A 22,621-nucleotide genomic window follows, 5' to 3' on the forward strand; every position below is an offset into this window, starting at 1 on the left:
TTTTAATGTTGTGAAAAGTTACTGAGCTAACAAGTTTCTATTTTGGAGTTCAATCCATTTATTAAGTTCAAAGTTGAAGTCAATTCCTGCAGAAGCACTGAAGAAGTTAAATCATAACCATAAACAAAAAAGGAATGAAAACAGAATTCAACCATGAAGTGAAAGGAGAGTACCTCCTGCAGTGCAACCAGTTGGCAAAGGCTTCCAATCAACTAGTGAGAACAGTGCACTGATATTTCAATGATTATATATAATAATTTTTTGATCATTTAAATGAGACAAGTCAATTGCCTATTTTCAAGTGTCTGAAGAAGGCTGGTGTCTATGACATCCTCTGGTAAAGTTATGACTGCAAGTTAGAATGCACAAATAAACAGACAATCCCATAAATTACCCATCCAGCTTCTTGCGGCACAATTAAAAATATCAAAAATCCAAAATAAACGTGTTATTTTCAACAGCATGATTCAAAAACTGAACAGCTAGCAATGCCATATCATGCTTTTTCTTTATTGGAAGAAATTTCATCATCAGTAACTCTCTGAAAAACAAATTATTCAAAAAGAATTATAAATGTTTGCTGCAATCAGCAGTATGCACTTAATTCAGTTCTAGTACTTGAACAATTTCAATTCAGTCTCTAGTGGACATGAGTTAATGCAAAAATCTACTCATAATCTGGAACTAACTGGAATCTGGAATATGGAGTAAATGCAAAAATTCACATGAATGAAGTTTAAGATTCTCTTCCTAAATTAGAATTTTTAGGACAGTATGTAAAGAACTTCTCATTCTCTTACTACCTATCCTAGAATTTGGATGCTGCCAATGATCGGCAAAATGCAAAGTGTTACATTCCTCAGCATATTGATCCCTCAAACACTTTAGGTCTAAATGTAATATCTCATTTGTGGGAACATTAGTTATCTATTTTTTGGTTATATCCTAGTTGAACAATGACAGTCAATGATGCCAGTTGGGTAACTGGCTTGCAGGAATTCCTGTACTGTGTTGTGTAAGGAAGCTGTTTTATAAATCAGCAGAGATGGACAGTTTTTGAGCAATAGTGTAATTTTAGTAAGTGCATATTTACTTCACACCCTTACCACAACTTCTCCCAGCCCATTTTCCCAATGACATCAACACTATTCAGCAAAAAAAAATTCAGTTAATCACTAGGTCTTGCATTTATATAGCACCTTTAACATAGTAAAAGGTCAATACAAATATGAACAATGAGCCTGGAGAGGTTTAGGGAAGGAATTACAGGTTTAAGATCTAGAAGGCTGAAGGCATGACCGCCAATGGTGGGGCAAAGGAAGTAGGGGATGCACAAGAGGGCAGAATGAGAGATCAGGGTAGTAGGAATTCATACGATTACAGAGATAGGGAGGGGTAAGGCCATGGAGATATTTGAAAACTAATGCAAGAATTTTAAAATCAAGGCACTGGTGGACCAGGAGCCAATGTAAGTCAGCAAGAGCAAGCATGATGGATGAATGGGCCTTGACATGAGTTAGGATATGGGTAGTGTTTTGGTTGACCTCAAGTTTAAAGAGGGTGGAAGATGAAACACCAGCCAGAAAAGCATTGAGACAGGCAAGTCTAGATGTATGGATGATGGTTTCAGTATCAGATGTCCTGAAGCAAGGGCGGAAATGGGTAAATTTGGCCGTGTTTGTGATAGAGAAGATAAAAGAGGTGGGAAGCTCAGGTGAGGGTCAAATAGGATGCCGAACTGTCCAGTTCAGCAGATTTTGTAGCAAATCGAAATTTGTTGTATTTTATAAATAAATTATACTCCTGTAATATTACACTTTGGGGAGTTAATTCACCCTGTTATCCTCAAAATCAATCATTCTCAGGTGTCCAGTAGTGCACTGTAGTCTTAGCCTTTGTGACTTAATACTGATATGGAGCTCAAACACACAACCTTCTGGCTTAAGAGGCAAGGGTGTAACATGTAGGCACAACTGACAACAGTAAAAATCCCTATCTTCTGAAACTCAGAGCTGGAGTCATAAATCCTCTCTTCTGGTTTGATCCATTTCTCTTAGGGTGCATTCCCACAACAACTGTAGTGGCAGAACAAGAGCTGCAGTCATAGTATAAACATAACCTAAAGCTCGAGAGGGGTAGTGTCACTCCGTTTCTGCTCAGAGTCAGTTCAGCTGAATACCCCATTCACGTTCCAAATTTAGCATTAGTGCAAAACCAAAGCAGCTTCACAAAACTAAACACATGTGGGGCTAAAAATTCGACTGTCCCTGAAAACAGGCATGATTAACCTGTGCCTCTTCAAAGTAATACAGGCAGCAAGCAAACTTTGCGCTGCCTGGTAATTATGATAATAGCCAGCTGCCCAGCACTAAATGTGCTGTTGAATGGCTACACGCCTGAGCAGGGGGTCTAAGTTTGTACGAGGCTAGTTCTACGTAAAGCTAACCTGTACCTCATAAAGGGGAGGTACATTCTGGCTGCATCAGGTGGTGGAAGTCATTGTGGAAGAATTTATGAACAAAAGGGTAGAAATGGTGCAACAAGCCAGAGAGCATGCCCTAATATTCTTTGATGCAGCACTGGAGGCCCTCTTCCCTCAGGGGGCCAGGAGGCCCACCAGACAGATAATATGAAGACTGTGGGAACAGCAGCAATCACGGTTAATGCCAGTATTCTAGCTCTAAGGACCTGATGCAGTGCCGCAAGTTCAGTGACCTCACAAGAGTGGCCAATATCAGTGAATGTATCCTCAAATGCCATATCTTTACAACTGAACCATTAGCCTTACACACAGCTGAATTCAACCCCCACCCCCCCCCCACACCCCCATCCCTGTCCACGTCACTTCTCTCCCAACAATCTCTATCAAGCACAATTCAAATCTAACATTCATTGCCTCACTTCACCCTCACATAATTAGCTTTGCTTCAAGCTTCCCACCCATATCTTTCAGTTTGCACACACTGCCAGCAATTCAACTACGGCAGGCACATCATTCAAACACACTGCATCACACTCACTGACACAGTTCCCTTTCTCTTTCAGGACAAGGTGACCCATAATCAGAGACAACAGCACCTAAGTGGCAGGAGACAGGCATGGCTGCATTTCCTCACCCTCATGGAAGAGATGGTGCTGGCAATCATTGATACAGTCATGACTGAGACCATCGGCAGTGGCAGGGCTGAAACCATAGAGTGATGGTATGTTTCTACCTAATCCACGTTCACACATCCCACAATTTACCTGCTACAAATCGTCTAAGCTTGCTTTCCCCTGCTTCCCTTACTCCAACCCTACCCTTGTAATATTATCCTTTGAGATACCCAAGAACTATCAACTGGTCAATAACTGGTGCAGGAGCCTGATGTGCAGGAGGAACGAGAGATGAAACACCATCATTCAGTTTCATTGCAGCCACCAGCTCAGATACTGGCACTGTGCAAATTTTAGAGGATAACAGAGGTGGGAACTGTACCTGGTGAGTCACCAGGCAGATGTGGGCTGTAGCCAGGGCAGAAGAAAAGGATAGCGCAGGTGCCAGCTATCTGGAGGGCAAGGTCGCATGCGTTCTGCTGCAGTGGACTTAGATGAGGATTTAAACCGAGGCTTATGGAAAAAGGCTGATGGGCATGCATAAAGAAATGTTTGGTGTACTGGGAGGGTTGTCAGAAAACCTGCTGTCATTGTTAAAGAGCATGGAGGAGTCCAGCTCCAACTTGGCACAGGACATTGTGCAGAGCTTGGAGTCCATCTTTTCTAGCATGGAAGTAATCAGCAAATCCATGAGAACACATGCAGACCAGACCATGATGCAGCATCTGGTGGCGGACGTCTCAGTTTCCAGTGCAGCACAAGTAGAAGCAACCCAATGTCTCAGTGCAGCTGTGGAAGCTCAGATTCAGATCATGAAATGTCAACTTGGTGCCATGCAGGCACAGACTGCTGCCATCATGACTGTGGATATCACTGCTCAAAAGGGACTTGCACGGTCTCTCAGCAGTTCGGCAAACTGTGCTCCAGCAGGTTACTCGGGTGCTGAGGTGCTGCCTCTGGGGAGCGGGAGTGGCTACATGGAGCATGAACCTGCTTTCTTCTCTCATGATGACAGTATACGTGCTCCCACTATTGCCATTCCGCCACTGCCCGTCAGCCAACCAGCCCAGACTGCTGCTGTCCATATTGAGGTGGTATAGTCTGAAGCCAGGCCTTTTTAGGCCCAGAGCTGCTCGACAGCATCCTGCAAGGTCATATGCATCTCCTCCACTGAATGTCAACAGCCTTCCATGAATCATGCTGCAGCTACTGGGGTAGCATTGTGTAGCAGCACTAGACCAGGCGAAAGCACCTGCAACACAGATACTAAGGGAATATATAAAAGGTGTTCAGTTGTCTTTTGTATTGGCTTACAGAGGGAACGGTAAGGTGTGGGACTTCTGTACAATGGGGATTTTAAGGCTGCATTCACGAGAACCATAGTCGAATTAAGTAATCACAGACAGCCTGGCTGAAATGGGAACTGCCACCTGCCTCTTCCCTTCCCCCTGCTGAGCTGCACACCATATTCCTGCTCGCAAGGGTTGCGCTTCATGATGGCCAAGTTGTGGAGGATATACAGCAAACCACCACGAATCAGGACACACCCTCCAGCATGTATTAGAGGGCTGCTCCAGAGCCATTCAGGTAGTGGAACCATTGCCTTCTGCACTCCATTAGTCTAGTCTATGATGTTTCTGTGGCAGCATGGCTCTCATTATATGCATACTGGTCACATGGTTGGGTTGTGGAGTGGAGTCATGAGCCAGGTGTAAAGTGGATAGTCCTCACTGTCCAGCAGCCACACTCTGGTTTGACATGGTGGCTCAAATACTGAGGGAACAGTGGACTGGAACTGAATGAAAGCATCATGACGCCAGATAGCAGGCATTCACCAGCATGATGTTCAACACACAAATCTGAACACTCATTCAGCAGCCGGAAGGAGCCCACCCCCCCCGCCACCAATGCTATTTAAAGGGATCATCAGCAACTTACAGTTTAGTTGTTGATTAATCTCTATTGGCCCTGTGAGAATTTGTGGAAATGCTTGGTGGTTGGAAGAGTTGCTTAAAGTTGGGGAAGTCTGCTGGGAGTGGTCCTGTACATGGAGAAGGCCTTGGTTATGACTTCAAGGGTCACAGGTGCTATAGTTGCAATTCCCCTTGGGCTGTAGCAGAACTGCATATTCAGCGAGAGTAACCATGGCAGTTGCAGTACACCTCAGCATTGCGGCTCCTGCAAAGCCATGTGTGCAGTCAACAGCATCCTGCACCATGGGAAGCCCGCTATCCTGGCAAAACCATATGCATGCATGCTCAGACAGAACGCAATGAACTCCCCTGTCCTGATGCAGCAGTGGACTATGAACTGGGAGACCTTACATATGTTGCATGCTCTAGTCTGGAGGGACCCCGATGCAAAGAAATTCAAGGCCATAGTCACCTTCACAGCCACTGCCCTGCTCCGAAGTTGCATGTCTGGTTGCAAGAGGTGGCAGAGCTCTGCGAGTACCTTCTTTGTAAAGCGCAGATGATGCACACACTGCTCCTGGCTTAGGTGGAGGTAAGAGAAGTGCAACCAAAAGACCCTAATCGGATAAGGCGTCCCCCTTCTTCTCCTCCTCCCTTTGCGAGCAGCTTGTCCACTTCTTTTTTGCCTCTGCTCCATTTCACTCTTATAATACAGCTCAAGGGGAACTGCAACTATAGCACCCATGACTTGAAGTAAATGGTGTGCCAAGAACCCTTGCAGTCACAACCAAGGCCTTTTCCATTTACAGCACCACTCCCTGCACACTTCACCAACTTTAACCAACTCTTCCAAACGCCAAACATTTCCTCAAGCTCAAACAGGGCCAATAAAGATTAATCAGCAACTAATATGCAAGTTGATGATGATCCCTTTAACTAGTATTGGTGGGGGTTCCTTCCGGCTGCTGAGTGTTCAGATTTGTGTGTTTAAGAAACGACGTTAGCTGGAGCGATGAGGTGGAAAATGGCAGTGCTGGCGTCAAATCAGCATTACACAGTCTGATGTCACGATCTGCTTACTCTGTATACTTCCGGTACACACGCTTAATGCCCACACTAAGATGGCTCCAATGCATGTGAAAGTGTGTACGCCATTTTGGTTCCAAAACAACACCTGTAGCACCAAAACTATGGATGCTATGGAGCCAAATTTCACAGCCATGGAGTGTGAATGTACAGTCAAGAGTCCACTGTAAAGTGCACTTTCAAAGCAGTGCTCTCGCACAACTTTGAAAAATAGATCCAACATTAAAAATCAACACCCCATATACTGTTCCAATAGTTCAAGGTCTACATCAAAAACCCAAGAGGCTATTAAAAAGTTGGAAGTTCTTCCAGCGTGGGCCAAAATTTCTCTCTCAGCCAACATCATCTGAAATACATACAATGGAAATTTATACAACTATTACTTGTAGGATATGGTTGTGTGCAGAATGGCTGTCTTATTTCTCTACATACCAGTCACTGCATTTCAAATATAACGCCCATGAAGCACTTTGATATGTTCCTTAAGGGTCCACATACTTACTTTTTCCTTAAGAATTCCCTATGTTTTCTTCCTCGAGGGAGGGGTGAAATCTGGGCTGCAATCATCATCGATGGCATTCCATAATTATGCAATTATTCATAGTTGTAATATGTTCCATCTAACTGTCAGGCAATGGCAATATGTGTGCCTGAATTTGAACATGTGTCATTATGTCACTGTGGTTAGTAACTGTTTCTTGGGCGGAAGAACTAAGGTTTCCTAATCAAAGTTACTTTGATATTTACCTCACTAAAAATACATTCACTGCTTTTCTTTTAATAAACTGACACCATTAAATGCATATTTTCACAACAACTTTAGTTGTCGTGCAAAGCAGTTTGTTTTGCATTGACATAGCATTTGTGATGTAAATTCAACAAATGCCTGATTTGACAATGGAAAAAAAAAATCGAAGAATTAGGCTACTGGAGCAGGCAGTTCTCATCATGCTTCATTTTAGATAGATTGGACCTTCACACCCATGTTAATTAAATTTAATGCCAACATAAGAAGGTTTTGGCTTTGCATCGGCGCTAAACTTGCTAAGTTGAATCATTATAAAATTCCACACATATGATGGGCACAGAATCTGGAACCCAAACTAAATCTCTACAAGACCAAACATGACCACTTTGGGATTGTTATATTGTTGACTGGGGGCTGGATTACTCTCTAATTAGAAACAATTCTGGATCTCAACATGCTAGTACATCATTCCCAGGAAGTAGGTTCAGTTTCCTTCCTACTTTACTGAGGCGACTTCCTGACAGGTCAAACAGCAACAGCATCGATAACATCTGGGTAGGACTCTCCACATTTTCCTGAAGAAGAATAGCATGTTACATATTTTTAAAAAAATAACGGAAAGGGTCAGAGGTGAAGGAAACTACAGGAACATAACTAACTAGAAAAAAAAATTCTGAAAAGGCAAGAGGCTATATGTTAACCACCTCCATCCACATAATACCCAAGCGTCTTTTTTTTTATTTACTGAACTATTCAAAAAGGATGCACGTTTCCTTTCAGGGCATCCTCAGTAATCCTCTTGTAAAAATACACAGCGTCTGACATTGACAGGGCTTTTCTACAATGGCCACTGTTGTTGATGAGGAATATGATGCAATTCACCCATGATTGACTCCATCTCAACTTTTGCATAGAAATGTTGTTTCAACTTACTAGCTATTACACTGATGTGCTACAAGCTGAGTTAATTAGACAGTAACAAAGATTTCATCGAAAGGTAACATTTTTTCAATCTATATTTTACAGCTTAAAAGGCACAGCAGGCAATGTGTACTTTAACAGTTAGGTTCAAGCACCAGATGTACACTGTCTGTTTTAGGCAATTGCAGTCAAAGTTGAGAGATTGTAAAGATTGAAAACTGTCAGCCCAATCACACTACAGAATTGTTTCCTATGGGAAACAAACAACGCCAAGGGAACTGAATACTTGATTTGTTTGTGCACAATTAGAAAAAAAACTTGCATTTACATAGCACCTTTCACTACCACCATACATCTCAAAGCACATTACAGCCAATGAAGTACTTTTTTTTGGAAAGTGTAGTCACAGTCATAATGTAGGAAATGCGGCAGCCAGTTCGGCACACAGAAACTCCCACAAACAGCAATGTGATAATGACCAAATAATCTGTTTTTGTGATGTTGACTGAGGGATAAATATTGGCCAGGACACTGGGGATAACTCCCCTGCTCTTCTTCGAAATATTGCCACGGGATCATTTTACACCCACCTGAGAGGGCAGATGGGGCCTCGGTTTAATGTCTCATCTGAAAAACAGTACCACTGACAATGCAGCACGCCCTCAGTATTGCTGAAGAGTGCCAACCTTGATTTTTGTGCTCAAGTCCTGCAGTGGGACTTGAACCCAGGACCTCGTGACTCAGAAGTGAGAGTGCTACCTAGTGAGCCACAGCAGACACTCTTCACAAGTTTGTCAATTGCTTGAGACAATCCAGCTGGTAAGAAAAGGTTGGATGCCTCTTACAACAAAGGAGATTTTACATAGAATTTATTGTACAGAAACAGGTAATTCAGTTCAACTAGTGTGTGTCTGTATTTATCCTTCACATGAGCCTCTCCCACCTTACTTCATCTCAACCGACCAGCATATCCTTCTATTCCTTTCTCTCTCATGTACTTATCTAGCTTCCCCTTAAATGTCTTTATGCTATTTGCCTTCTTGTCTACTCCTTGTGCTAGCGAGTTCTACATTCTAACCACTCTCTGGGTAAAGAAATTTCTTCTGAATTATTTATTGGATTTATGGGTGATATCGGATATTTATGACCCCTAGTTTTGGAACCGCTGCAAGTAGAAACATCCTCTCTGTGTCTACCCTATCAGACCCTTTCATAATTTTAAACACCTCCATCAGGTCACCCCTGAGACTTCACTTTCACAGAGCAAAGAGCCCCAGCCTGTTCAGTCTTTTCTGATAAGCATAACCATTCAGTTCTGGTACCATCAGTGTAAATATTTTAACACCTTTTCCAGTGCCTCGACCTTTTTTAATAATATGGAGACCAGGACTGTTCACAGTAGAGTCATAGAGTCGTACGGCATAGGAACAGGACCTTCGGCCCACCGCGTCCATGCCGACCATAATGCCCATCTATACTAATCCCACCGGCCTGCATTAATTCCATATCCCTCTATGCCTTGCTCATTCAAGTACCTGTCCAGATGCCTCTTAAATGTCGCTACTGTTCCTGCCTCCACCACCTCCTCAGGCAGCTCATTCCAGGTACCCACTGTTCTTTGTGTGAAAAATTTACCCCTTTGATCCCCTTTAAACCTCCTCCCTCTCACCTTAAATCTATGCCCTCTAATTTTAGTCACCCCTACCATGGGAAACAGACTTTAGCTATCTACCTTATCTATGCCTCTCATAATTTTATATACCTCTATCATGTCCCCTCTCAGCCTCCTTCGCTCCAGGGAAAACAGACCCAGCCTATCCAATCTCTCTTTATAACTCAAGCCCTCCAAACCAGGCAACATCCTTGTGAATCTTTGCTGCACCCTCTCTTGCTTAATCACATCTTTCCTGTAGTGCGGCCTAACCAACGTTATGTACAACTGTAACATGACGTCCCAACTCTTGTACTCAATGCCTCGGCCGATGAAGGCAAGCGTGCCATACGCCTTCTTCACCACCCTGTCTACCTGTGTTGCCACTTTCAGTACTCCCAAGTGTGGTCTAATTAAGGTCCTATATAAGTCTGACGTAATATTTCTGCTTTTCAATTCTATTCCTCTAGAAATTATCGCATTTTTATGACGTTATTAACCCATGTCGCTACTTTATTGATTTGTGTATCTGTATCCCCAGATCCATTTGCTTCTGTAACTCATTTAGACTCTTTAAAGGGGAAGTTTAAAAAATCTTTAAAAGACAGTGAGTAAAATGTGGAATTTTCTTTCTCGAGCTGTTATTGATCCAGAGTTTTAATAATAATTAGTAAGTTGCTTGGGAAGGAGAAATATTGAAGACTGTAGGGAAAGAGTGAGAGAAGACTGGGTGACTCAGATTAAAATAAATACTGGAGCAGATTTGATGGGCTGAATGATCTGTTTCTGAGATGTAATGTTCTGGTTCCAGAGCACTAAATTCAACTGCTTGAAATGCACAGAAGTCTTGACTGTCAGAAATTTCTGATCTCTGCAAATAAAAGTTAATTGTACAAACACTGTCAAATTAATGTGGACCAATGCCACTGACCCAAGATTCATTCCCTGCTCAAAGCTCATTTCAAAATCTGCAGTTCACAACAAGGATGTACTGATTTAGAAAACACGGATAGCTTACATGAAATGTGTCTTTAGGAGTTTGAGGAAATTTGGGGTGACTTTTTTTAATCCTTCCTTTTTAAAATATTTCACAGTTTTATGTGGAATAAATTAATTCCTTTTCCTCCTCCTCTTCAGGTTACAGTCCTTCCAGACAGCCTTTTTTCTGCTGTATGTCCTGTGTGGAGCCAGTCCCAGTTATAACTTCAATTCATCGTTTTACCTAAACTCGACACAGCATAGCCGCATTCTGGACCTTCAACTCTCCTATCAGCTTGACATAGTGGTCACACACTCATATTTTGAGTTAAAAAGTTGTGGGTTGAGACCTACTCCAGAATTTGAACACAATCTAGGTAGAAACTTCAGTGCAGTACTGAAAGAATGTGCCACATTGTCAGATATACGGCTTTTGAGATAAGAAACTAAACTGAGGTCCTGTCTGCCCTAAGTGCACATAAAAGGACCCCAGGGCACCTAGGAGTTCTCCTGGTATCCTGGCCAACACATCCCTCCACAAAACAAGAAGTGGTCATCCATCTCATCTGCTGTTGGACCTTGCTATGTGCAATCTGGTTATGTTTGCTCCCACATAAAAATAGCTACAGTTCAAAAGTACTTCATTGATTGCACAGCATTTTGAGAGATTTAAGACGTGAAATGTGTCATTTCTTTCTTGCAGTCATTTCAGGACAGGGAAGAGTGCAAGTGTGAGCGAAAATGAGAGACAGTGTGTATAAGAGTGAGCAAGAACACAAAAATAAGGAGTGGAGAAAAAGGGAAAAGGAGAGTACAGGGGAAGGGAATGGAGAACGTGTGCTTGGTGTCTCTGATAGCACAAGGTTGGGCCATTAAAATCAAGACTTATACAGCCCGCCACACCTGTGCTCATAACGTAAGAACTATGAACATATTTCCATCTGATCCTTTCCCCATATGCTTTTTTTTCTTTTTCATATCCTCATCTACTTCTCTTTCAAAAGCTCCTGCCACTATTTGTGGTAAGGCATTCCATGTCCTAACAAATCTGTGTGAAGAAATATTCTTCTAATCTCTCCTTTTATCCTTTGGAGATGATCTTAAATTTGTAACCTCCAATTAGCAACTCACTTCATGAGTGAATATTGGGAAACAACTATTTATCTTATCTAAACCTCTCAATTTTGAACACCTGAGTCAGATCTCCTCTTAACTTTTTGTGCCATGAAAAGAGATCCAGTTTCTCCTCATAATTGAAGCATCTGATCCTTTGTGTCATCTCAGTGAATTTCTTCTGTACCCTCTCTTCAATCTTAAGTAATACTCCAAAAACTGCAGCCTAATCAATGATTTATATAGATTTAGCGTCATCTCATTGTTTTTGTACTCATGTACCTATTTATAAAATCTAGGTTCCCATATTTAAGTTGACTTCATCAGCATTTCAAAGATCTATATATTCGATTCTCTAACTCTATCTTGGTCTGTTACATACTCAGGATGAGAAATGCCCTTAATGTTTGTACACGCTTGCTTTATTTCTTACTGGACTCATGCCTGTATCACCACCTTTTCTTCCTCACTACCTCCTGGGAGTTGAAAAATTCACTAAATCTCTTCCAAAAATTCCTCTCCGATCCCTCAAAGACAATCAGACAAGCCCAAGGAAGCTGTAACCCATTGGTCATTGCCCAAAATAATCCTTCCTTCCGCTATGATTTGTAGTTTTCCATAAATGTATCTACACCTTCTTATGGGACTGGAAGGAGTCAGTCCTCCCTTTAAGCTCTCCACTTTGCTCCATAAATCAATCATCCTCTGAGCAAAATCAAGCTTCCGCACATTCAACTTGGTTCCCTGCTTTCTCAATTTAATTAGTTGGTCTCCAGTTCTTCTTGGCCGCATTGCTGCAACAATCTATCCACATGTATTTTATTGATTGTGTAATAATTTCAAAGGCCCGATACAGATTCCCTCTTAGCCTACACATCACTAGTGAATCCAAAACCATAGCACAATGTCTATCTCCATAAACTCAATGTACTGGGGTGGGGGTGAGGGTTCATGCTTGGTGTCCTTTGCAATACCTTTTTTGGAGCCTACCTTGGGAACCAACATGGTACACACTTCTCAAAATGAGAAAATCCCCCCAAAGCATTAAATAACTACTATTGTAGCCCTAGTTTTATACTGAACAGTGCAGGCACTACATTCCAGGGTCCTGTCTGTTTTGGCTGCAGCTGTGCAACAAGGAGCTGGAACCTTTATAGACTGGTCAATCCTACTCTCATATCTCCCTTCCAGTTATCTTTAGCCTGCCCATAAATGTTACACTTGATACTTAAAAGAACACTCATCTACAAAGAAAGACATCTGACAACCTTGAGCTCACTTCCCCAAATTATCTATATCCAGTTGCAAGCTATAATTTAATTCCTTTTCTAAAGTCTTGACTCTACTGCAAAATATAGTATCATTCATGAATTTAATAACTGCACTATTTATCCCCTGCTCCAATTTGTTAATAAATGCAAAAGCAGCAGACACACCATTGAATCCTTGGGTACGAGACATGATTTTAAAAAATTCGTTCATGGGATGTGGGCATCACTGGCTAGGCCAGCACTTATTGCCCCATCCCTAATTGCCCTAATGGCTTGCTAGGCCATTTCAGAGGGCAGTTACGAGTCAACCACATTGCTGTGGGTTTGAAGTCACATGTAGGACAAACCAGGTAAGGACAGCAGATTTCCTTCCCTAAAGGATATTAGTGAACCAGATGGGTTTTTACAACAATCGACAATGGTTTCATGGTCACCATTAGACTAGCGTTTTTTAAACTGCAGATTTATTAATTGAATTCCAATTTTACCATTTCCCATGGTGGGATTTGAACTCATGTCCCCAGAGCACTAGGCTGGGCCTCTGCATTACTAGTCCAGTGGCACTACCGCTACGCCACCACCTCCTCTCAATATGTGGCACTTTAAAGCAATCTTTTGGAAATCCAAGTGTATGATATCTAGCGGATCAGCGTGATCTGCCATTCCAGTGACTTCTTCAAAAAAAAAATTATGTTTGTCAAAAATAACCTGTTGTCAAAGCCAAATTGAGCATCCTCTATCAAGGATAGGTTTTGCAGGTAATCTGCTCCTCTACTCCTTTTGCAATTTTAATGTATATTCCCTCTCCCTATTCTTCCTCCAAAAATGTATCAACTCACATTTCTTCACATTAAACTTTACATTACTTCAATTTTACCAGCCTACTATCCTATCCATGTCCTCTTGTAGTCACTTACAATACTCTTTACCGTTAGTGACACTCCCTATTTTCAGTCAACTGCAAACAGTGTTATTGTACCCATCCAGACCATATGTACTTTATAGCATTATTCACAAGCTGTCCTTGCTATTGGAAGCAACCCTGTAAAATAAATTAGGTAGGTCTCAGTACGGACCAGGGATTGAACTACAGATCTTCCTGCACAGTATGGTTCAGTACAAGACAGCCATATGCCATGAGGCGAAGGAGAGATTCAGATTGATCTGTTAGCTGGTTGTATAAATGCCATTAACCAATCTCAAACTAGTTCTTCCCTAAAATATAACGCATACCCTACTGTATCTTTTTGAAAAGTGCAAAACAGTTAACACAATTTAAAAGTGTCCCCAATATACATGAGGGATTATTGGCCATTGGATAGCAAGAAATGGGAACCTGAATGATTTTCTGTCTTCAACTTACAAGCACAGTAACACTCAGCTGAGATCAGCCCATTTGCCAGAGACTACAGAAGACCCCTGGAACCTTCCTGTCAACACGGTTTAGCTACTCAGTGAATAAACTCACTGAGCCATCAGGGAAACATCTGAGAACATTTTCACAGTTGGATCAGGCACATGATAGTGCAATTTGGTTGCTCAAATTTTAAATAATTAGCAGTTTTTCTTTCAGCTAATAAAACATTAGCCTTCCAGATCATTCCGTCAATGAAGTATCCTACTGTTAGGTGCTAGATTGTTTTTTTAGACCTCCTTTCTCCCAGCAAAAAAATTAATCAGAAAGACAAAAAGAAAAAGAAAAGCTCCTTTCGCCATTTCAAGCTCAAAGGCAAAATCATCAGGAACACAATTATCATGGCTTCAGTTGTCTCTTGTTTATTATTTATGTGGCAGTATTAAATATTTCAAAGCGTGGCTGAAGAACAAGGGAGTCTTTCACAGTCTGAAGCAGACAGCAAAGCTTTGTTCCATTAAGATTAAATGACATGACAAAATTTGGGAATTCCACGAGATCTAAAAAAACGACCACTCCCTCTTTTCTTCCTCTATTGTTCTCAGTTGCTCAGCTACCAAAATGTCTTGTTAACTCACTTTAGGCTAAATACGTGGAAGGTTAAATAGCATTATCTGATCCCTCTGAATCTAGAAGTTGCGCTCATTTCAGCTTTTGTTTTTTAAAATTATAAATTATTAGCATTCTTCAGATCTTTTCCACCTGGTACCAAATTCTTTATTCAAAAAAATCACTTTAAAAGTGCAAATCACAAAAAAAATGGCACCACATGCTTACTGCACCTGCTAACTGGAGTTCACGGGGATCTTAGCAACAGCACTAACAATGGCTTGGCATTCTTACCTTGAAGCTGCTTGAATCTTCCTTCCAGCTGATTATAATTGTAGGGCATCTGAGCAGGAAAGCCAACAGATAATGGTACTGATAGGCTGGATGCCCTCTGCACTTCCATTTGGTAGCAATAAATTGAAGTGCAATACGGTGAAAAATAGGAGGAAAGTAATCCTCCCGTAAATTGAGTCAGCCGCAGTCTTTACAGAGAAGGCTGGCCACCGTTCGTGTTACTAGCCTAATAGTAAGCTTCTTAAATAAACATAAATCCAGCACGCCCCAGCAGTATAGGTTGATGGTGTAAAAAGGCATCAGCCATAGATCAGCGTCACATTGTTTTTTGATTGTCCGGCTTCCAGTCAGCTAATCTCCAAACTACTTTAACCAACAGATTTAAATTTCAAAGGAAGTGAACGACTGAACGGCACACCCACTAAACACAAGCCCACAGCTAATCTTCCTCCTTTCTGAAGCCAATAAGCACACCTTCACATTACTCCAGTCTGCACTGTAATTTAAGCAGTAGGCAGTCACAGTTTGAATGATGTCACTATTAACATCAGGGTAGCACGGAGTGGGAATGTACCATTTCCAAAAAAATAAAAAGAGGGGTTAACAAAAGGTATGCAACAGTTAAAAAAAACAAGCAACTGTTAGAAAAACAGTTGTTCTTTGTGCGCATTCTAGATTAATTGAAACCTTTAAGACTCCTCTTTAAAAAAAATGTGTATTTTTTGCGACAAAAATTAATAAAGTGCTTCCTCTAATGGTCCCTCCTCAAAACTGGGAGAATTATAATCGCTTGTTTAAGTTCCTCACGGGAAAGTCTCAGATTTCCATCACATGGGAAGGAGGAAGAATTTCCTTTTAGTTGCATTCCACGTATAACAATATTGCAAACATGTCAACGCTACTCAAACTTCTAGAATCATTTAAAAATGGGATTACACATCATAGTCTCATGTCTTAGTCTGTTCTGCTACAACCAGTCCATCAATGAAAACTGATAAATTCTTAAACCTTAAAATACTGATTGCATTGAAAATCTTCAGAAACAAAGTAGTGCTTTCGAGATTGCTTCAGCTTTTTTGAGACTCTCGGCAAAATGGGGCAGAATGTAAATCGTGATTGGCAGAATACAGTGGCCAGCACCCCTACCGTTATAATCATAAATAACAACCCCAGGAAACTGTATATTCGAAGCTCAAGATTCATTTACCTCAATACAAAACAAAGCAGTCTTCACTTCTCCCTCCTGCAAAAATTTGTACCCTGCCTCTCTTTACACAGCAATCCCATTTTCTAACCTTTTTTGGACCCATCCATCCTAATTCCACAATAAAAATCTATCCATGTTATTGTGTACAATGACAGGAATGTGAACAGAAAACAATAATGAAATTCAGCATTTACAGAAAACACTTTTATATTATGTTCTGAAGACTTAAGTTGCTGTCGTCTTACAACAGTCTGTTCATATTTAAAAAGTATTGCCTTTTTTCCCAAGGAGCTGGGGTAGTTCAGTTGCCTTTCACATCTGGGTTCAGGGTTGAAATCCAGCCCAGAGCGATGGGTTGAGATTCTTGTATGTCTGTGGTATAAAAGCCCCATGGAAAATAAGTTCTGGCTAGTTTCCACCCAATTCCTTGGGGTACAGGCATAACGTAAAACTATGCCTAAATAGGAACTAATTGTACACCTTACTCAAAAATTGCTTTCACATTGCATGAAACCAATGCTCTTCCCTCTGGTTCCCAAAGTGTGGCATTCGCACAGCAGGCTTGAAGCCGAATTTAGGACTATTGAGATTCAATGAAACCTGTTGCCAGGAAAACTGGTCTTTAGAATGGATCTTGCACAATGAAAAAGCTAGGAAATCACAGGGTGACAGGTGTGGGAAATGGAAAAATGTGACCCATTGCAACAGGACATGTTCTTCTGATTTTGGGACTGTGGCACATTGTTGAGCCATAGCAGAAAAGGCTTTACATTCAATCTAGAAGTGTTGGAAAAGGGCTCCATTTTCCAATGTTAACATATCTCATTCTGTTAAGAATCAAAATTCCCACACACAAAAATGTATAATTTTAAAAGGTGCAAACTCAAACAGAATATAATCACCTGATACAGCAATTAACAAACTAAACAAAATGTGCTAAATAAAAATAAATTGCTAGCTTTGCACCAGCTGTAAAAGAACATATTGTTAAGACTGAATAAATATTTAATGCCTATACAGTAAAGAACAAACTTCTTTTACGCCTTCAAGACATTTCAAAGTGCTCCACAACCAATTAATTACTTTTATTTTAAAAAGTGTAAAACATAGAAGCCAATTTGCACATAGCAAAATGACCAGTTACTCTGCTTTGCTAATTTAAATTAAGAGATTAATGTTGTTGAGGACATAGGGAGAACACCCCCATCCTTCTTGTAATAGTGTCATGGAATCTTTTAAATCTAAGCAAACAGGCAGACAAGGCCCTGGCTTAATGCCTCATATGGAAGACAGTGGTAATGACCATGTAGCACACCCTCAGTAGTGCACTGAAATGCTGGCCAAGATTATATGCTTAAAGCCTAGAGTGAGGTTTGAACTCTAGGCCTTCAGATTCAGATGCAAGAGAGTGATCGTTGAGTATGGTGAGACAATTTTGTAAAACAAAAGGATAAAAGAATATGCATTTATATAGCATCATTTGCAACCTCAGGATGTCCCAAAGCACTTTAGTCAATTAAGTACTTTTTGAAGTGTAGTCACTGTTGTAATTTAGGGAAAACCATGGCAGCTAATTTACCCACAGCAAGGTCCCACAACCAGCAATGACCAGATAATCAGTTTTAGTAATATTGTTTAAGGGATAAATATTGGCCAGGACACCAGGGACATCCCCCAACTTTTCTTGGAATAGTGACATAGGATCTTTTCTATTCACCTGAAAGGGCAGATAGGACCTCGGTTTAACATCTCATCCAAACGACAGCATTTCCAACAGTACTGCACTGAAGTATCAGCGTAGACAATGGTACTCAAGTCTCTGGAGTGGAACTCGGACTCTCAACCTTCTGACTAAGTGGGGAGAGTGCTACCACTGAGTCGAGACTGATCTTAACAAACTTTGTTAATGCAGGTACCTGTGCGGTTTGGAATGCTTGAAAGAAAACAAAGTAGAAGCGGGGTATTGACCTAGTTATCATATTTGTCCTTTGGCATATATGTAACAAACTGCTTCAAAAAATCTCATGCAATTCCATAGAGGGTAACAGAGGAAGGCATCTGCTTTCCGAAATGCAGAACATATATTGCACTGGTGAGAAGAGAAGCGAACATGGGCATTAATTAAAACACATGCCAAAAATACATTGATGTCTTTCAGTGTTTACTTCAATATAGGATTTGGCCTTTAAGTTTTCTGACTACATTTTTGAAACCCAAGAAATGTGGGGCATTGTGTTCAATACTTTTACAAAAGGATTTCTTCATAATAAATGGATAATTTTAGCTTCTTAACATACAGGTATATAATGAAAGAAGTTGGTCTACATTAGAAGCATTGGATAACCTCAGTACAATTGGTACAGGTTTTTCTTAAGGATTAAAATGCTCTATTATATTTATATTTTGCATTACCAAAAAAAGCAGATAACCACAGCTGTAGTCAGAAAAACATTATAATCTAATTTTTCTCTTACTGAATAAAGTGCCAATTTTTGATTACTACTGTCATACAAAGAACAAAGAACAGTACAGAACAGGAACAGGCCATTCGGCCCTCCAAGCCTGCGCCAATCTTGATGCCTGTCTAAACTAAAACCTTCTGCATTTCCGGGGACCGTATCCCTCTATTCCCATACTTTTCATGTATTTGTCAAGATGCCTCTTAAACATCGCTATCATACCTGCTTCCACCACCTCTCCCGGCAGCAAGTTCCAGGCACTCACCATTGTCTGTGTAAAAAAAAAAAAAAAAACTTGCCTCACACATCCCCTCTAAACTTTGCCCCTTGCACCTTAAACCTATGTCCCTAGTAACTGACTCTTCCACCCTGGCTATCCACTCTGTCCATGCCGCTCATAACTTTGTAAACCTCTATCGTGTCGCCCCTCCACCTCAATCGTTCCAGTGAAAAAAAATCAGGAGTTTATCCAACCTCTCCTCATAGCCAATACCCTCCAGATCAGGCAACATCCTGGTAAACCTCTTCTGTACCCTCCCCAAAGCCTCCACATCCTTCTGGAAGTGTGGCGACCAGAATTGTACGCAATATTCCAAGTGTGACCTAACTAAGGTTCTGTACAGCTGCAGCATGACTTGCCAATTTTTATATTCTATGCCCCGACTGATGAAGGCAAGCATGCCGTATGCCTTCTTGACTACCTTATCCACCTGCGTTGCCACTTTCAGTGATCTGTGGACCTGTATACCCAGATCTCTCTGCCTGTCAATACTCCTAAGGGTTCTGCCATTTACTGTATACTTCCCACCTGCATTAGACCTTCCAAAATGCATTACCTCACATTTGTCTAGATTAAACTCCATCTGCCATGTCTCCGCCCAAGTCTCCAACCAATTTATATCCTGCTGTATCCTCTGACAATCCTCATCACTATCCGCAACTCCACCAACCTTTGTGTCATCCGCAAACTTACTAATCAGATCAGCTACATTTTCCTCCAAATCATTTATATATACTACAAACAGCAAAGGTCCCAGCTCTGATCCCTGCAGAACACCACCAGTCACAGCCCTCCATTCAGAAAAGCACCCTTCCACTGCTACCCTCTGTCTTCTATGACCAAGCCAGTTCTGTATCCATCTTGTCAGCTCACCTCTGATCCCGTGTGACTTTACCTTTTGTACCAGTCTGGCATGAGGGACCTTGTCAAAGGCTTTACTAAAGTCCATGTTGACAACATCCACTACCCTTCCTTCATCAATCATCTTCGTCACTTCCTCAAAAAACTCGATCAAGGTAGTGAGACACGACCTCCCCTTCACAAAACCATGCTGCCTCTCGCTAATAAGTCCATTTGTTTCCAAATGGGAGTAAATCATGTCCCAAAGAATCTTCTCCAATAATTTCCCTACCACTGACGTAAGGCTCACCGGCCTTTAATTTCCTGGATTATCCTTGCTACCCTTCTTAAACAAAGGAACAACATTGGCTATTCTCCAGTCCTCTGGGACCTCACCTGTAGCCAATGAGGATACAAAGATTTCTGTCAAGGCCCCAGCAATTTCTTCCCTTGCCTCCCTCAGTATTCTGGGGTAGATCCCATCAGGCCCTGGGGGCTTATCTACCAATGCTTTTCAAGATGCCCAACACCTCCTCCTTTTTGATATCGACATGACCCAGACTATCTACAGTCCCTTCCCTAGACTCATCATCCACCAAGTCCTTCTCTTTGGTGAATACTGATGCAAAGTACTCATTTAGTACCTCGCCCATTTCCTCTGGCTCCATGCCCATACAATAATAATTCTGGTCAATCACAAGGTCCTCATGTGCCATCCTTCAAGGGTTCTTTTTCCCTTTAATAAAAAGTAATCAATTTATTTAACAGAGATAAAAAGAAAAACCATGAATATTGGAAATGTGAAATAAAATATAAAACCATACCGCATCTGAAAGAGAAACACAAAAACTTTTGGGACTTAACATATTGTGGTACACATAGACATTTTATGGGTTCACTTCACGAGTTCTTCTGTGTGAGATCTGTTTAAACTATTAACTGTGAGCAGTGCACTTAATTCACAAGTAAGATTTAAACTTAAAGTAAATTCAACATCCAATTCAGACAATTAAGCTGAGAAATTTGATGACTTAGTACCTGTTTTACAGATACATAAAATACATAAAATGGGTGCCACGGTGGGCTTCTTTACCAAAATTGTTTTCCCTGAACACGGGAGGTGTTGGGCCGGCTTCATTCTGGAAAACCAGGTCCATATCCAGCCTAACCAGCAGTCCTTAAAGGCACTGAAAAGGTAGTTTAAAAAAATACACTTACCTGAATGTGGAGCTGGGAAGTGCAGGAGTGCTCCTTCTACATCCACATTAGAACTACGGGCTGCCAATGGCCACCCCCTCTCCTCTTCCCCACTTCATGATGGCTCTCCCCTTTTTTATTACTGACCTGCATCTTTGGCAGTGGCTCAAAATCCAAATGGTCTTTGCTCGCGAGATATCTGGGGCTACCTTGCAGCTCACTAGTCTGATGTAAATGCGGCTTGAGAGTCATTGTGGGATGGGCCCTGGGCATACCCGTTTTGGCACAGCGATCAACCCTTGTAGGTTGGCATAAACTAATTTCTACCTCTTATTACCTCCAAGATCAACGTAGAATTATCATTTTCTGGGAGATAAAAGAATCTCCCTTTTATTAAACCATGACTGTTGAACAAAAATCCACTCATCGGATGAAAGGCAGCAAGAAAGAAAATGTTTTTTTGAAATATCCAAATACAACTAAAAAGAAAATATTTGACAATTAATTCACAGAATCTCAGAATTGTTATAGCACAGAAGGCAGCCATTCGGCCCATCATGCCCGCACCAGCTCTCCTAAAGAGCAATTCAGTTAGTACCATTCCCTTGCCTTCTCCCTGTAACCCTGCACATTCTTCCTTTTCATATAACAGTCGAATTTCCTTCTGAATGCTTCAATTGAACCTGCTTTCACCACACTCTCAGGCAGCACATTCCAGACCTTAACCACTCGCTGCATGAAAAAGGTTTTCCTCATGTCACTTTTGCTTCTCTTACCCATTACTCTAAGTCTGTGCCCTCTCATTCTTGATCCTTTCAAGGATTGAAATTAATTAATTAGGACAGTAGAAGCTAAAACAGTTTGTATGAGATGACCATCACTTGTTTAAAAGGAGTTTTCAACTATTTACTATAAACATTTCATAGGCATAACCGACAGAAGTACTGCAATTACTTAAAGATGAAGCAATAGCTTGTCTGAATGAGTCAGTGAGTATTGTCACAACGGAACATTTCGGCAGGATACACTGGGACACCTAGATCTGAAAAACTTCTCATTTGATGTTGGGTCTCTGAATTTAATTGCTTATTAGCTGGCTTCCTGTAGCACTGCTCATGTTAAATGGAAAACTCCAGACATGGATGGGATGGGTACAGGATGTGAGCAGGCGGTAAGTGAAGCAAGCACAGTTGGTTAGGTTGTAATGGCACAAGTGTGAAATGTCACACCTGTTGGGAAGGAATAGCCTACCAGCAGGTCGCAGCACAACTCAGTGGTTGGACGCCACCGGGTCCTGACAGAGCAGTTCCTGGCAGCAGGTAAGTAATGGTGGGGTGGGGCATTGGAAGGCATAGTGATCATGATAGAGGAAGGAATGCCCAAAGCTGAGGAAGCCCATGGTTTGCTTTTGGGGCCCAAAGAAGCACTCCTGCTCTTCTTAGCTCACAAGGAAACCAAGAAAAAACAAATAAATTCACTCACCTTTCTGGGCCTCTTCTGGCTCCAGATCTGTTTGCCATCAGACCAGGCCTGAGGTTAAAGTTGCAGATCAAGCTCCAATTATGCCATATTTAAAGCAGGACCCCACTGCCTTCTGGCAGATG

General features: G+C 41.4%; 1 protein-coding gene across 4 annotated transcripts in view; it reads right to left on the reverse strand.

The window, feature by feature from the left end:
- Window positions 1-22,621, reverse strand: part of sptbn1 (spectrin, beta, non-erythrocytic 1) — a 340,000-nt gene that overhangs the window by 156,120 nt on the left and 161,259 nt on the right. Inside the window, exon 1 of one of the 4 annotated variants that reach the window (XM_068044927.1) lies at window positions 15,035-15,519. The exons of the other annotated variants lie outside the window; for them this stretch is intronic. Within the exon in view, the coding sequence (XP_067901028.1) occupies window positions 15,035-15,143 (109 nt within the window). The 5' untranslated portion in view covers window positions 15,144-15,519. Of the gene's footprint in view, window positions 1-15,034; window positions 15,520-22,621 lie in introns of those variants that run through there. 4 annotated transcript variants of the gene reach the window in all.

This window comes from Heterodontus francisci, chromosome 13 (genome assembly GCF_036365525.1).
Source record: "Heterodontus francisci isolate sHetFra1 chromosome 13, sHetFra1.hap1, whole genome shotgun sequence".
NCBI lineage: Eukaryota > Metazoa > Chordata > Chondrichthyes > Heterodontiformes > Heterodontidae > Heterodontus > Heterodontus francisci.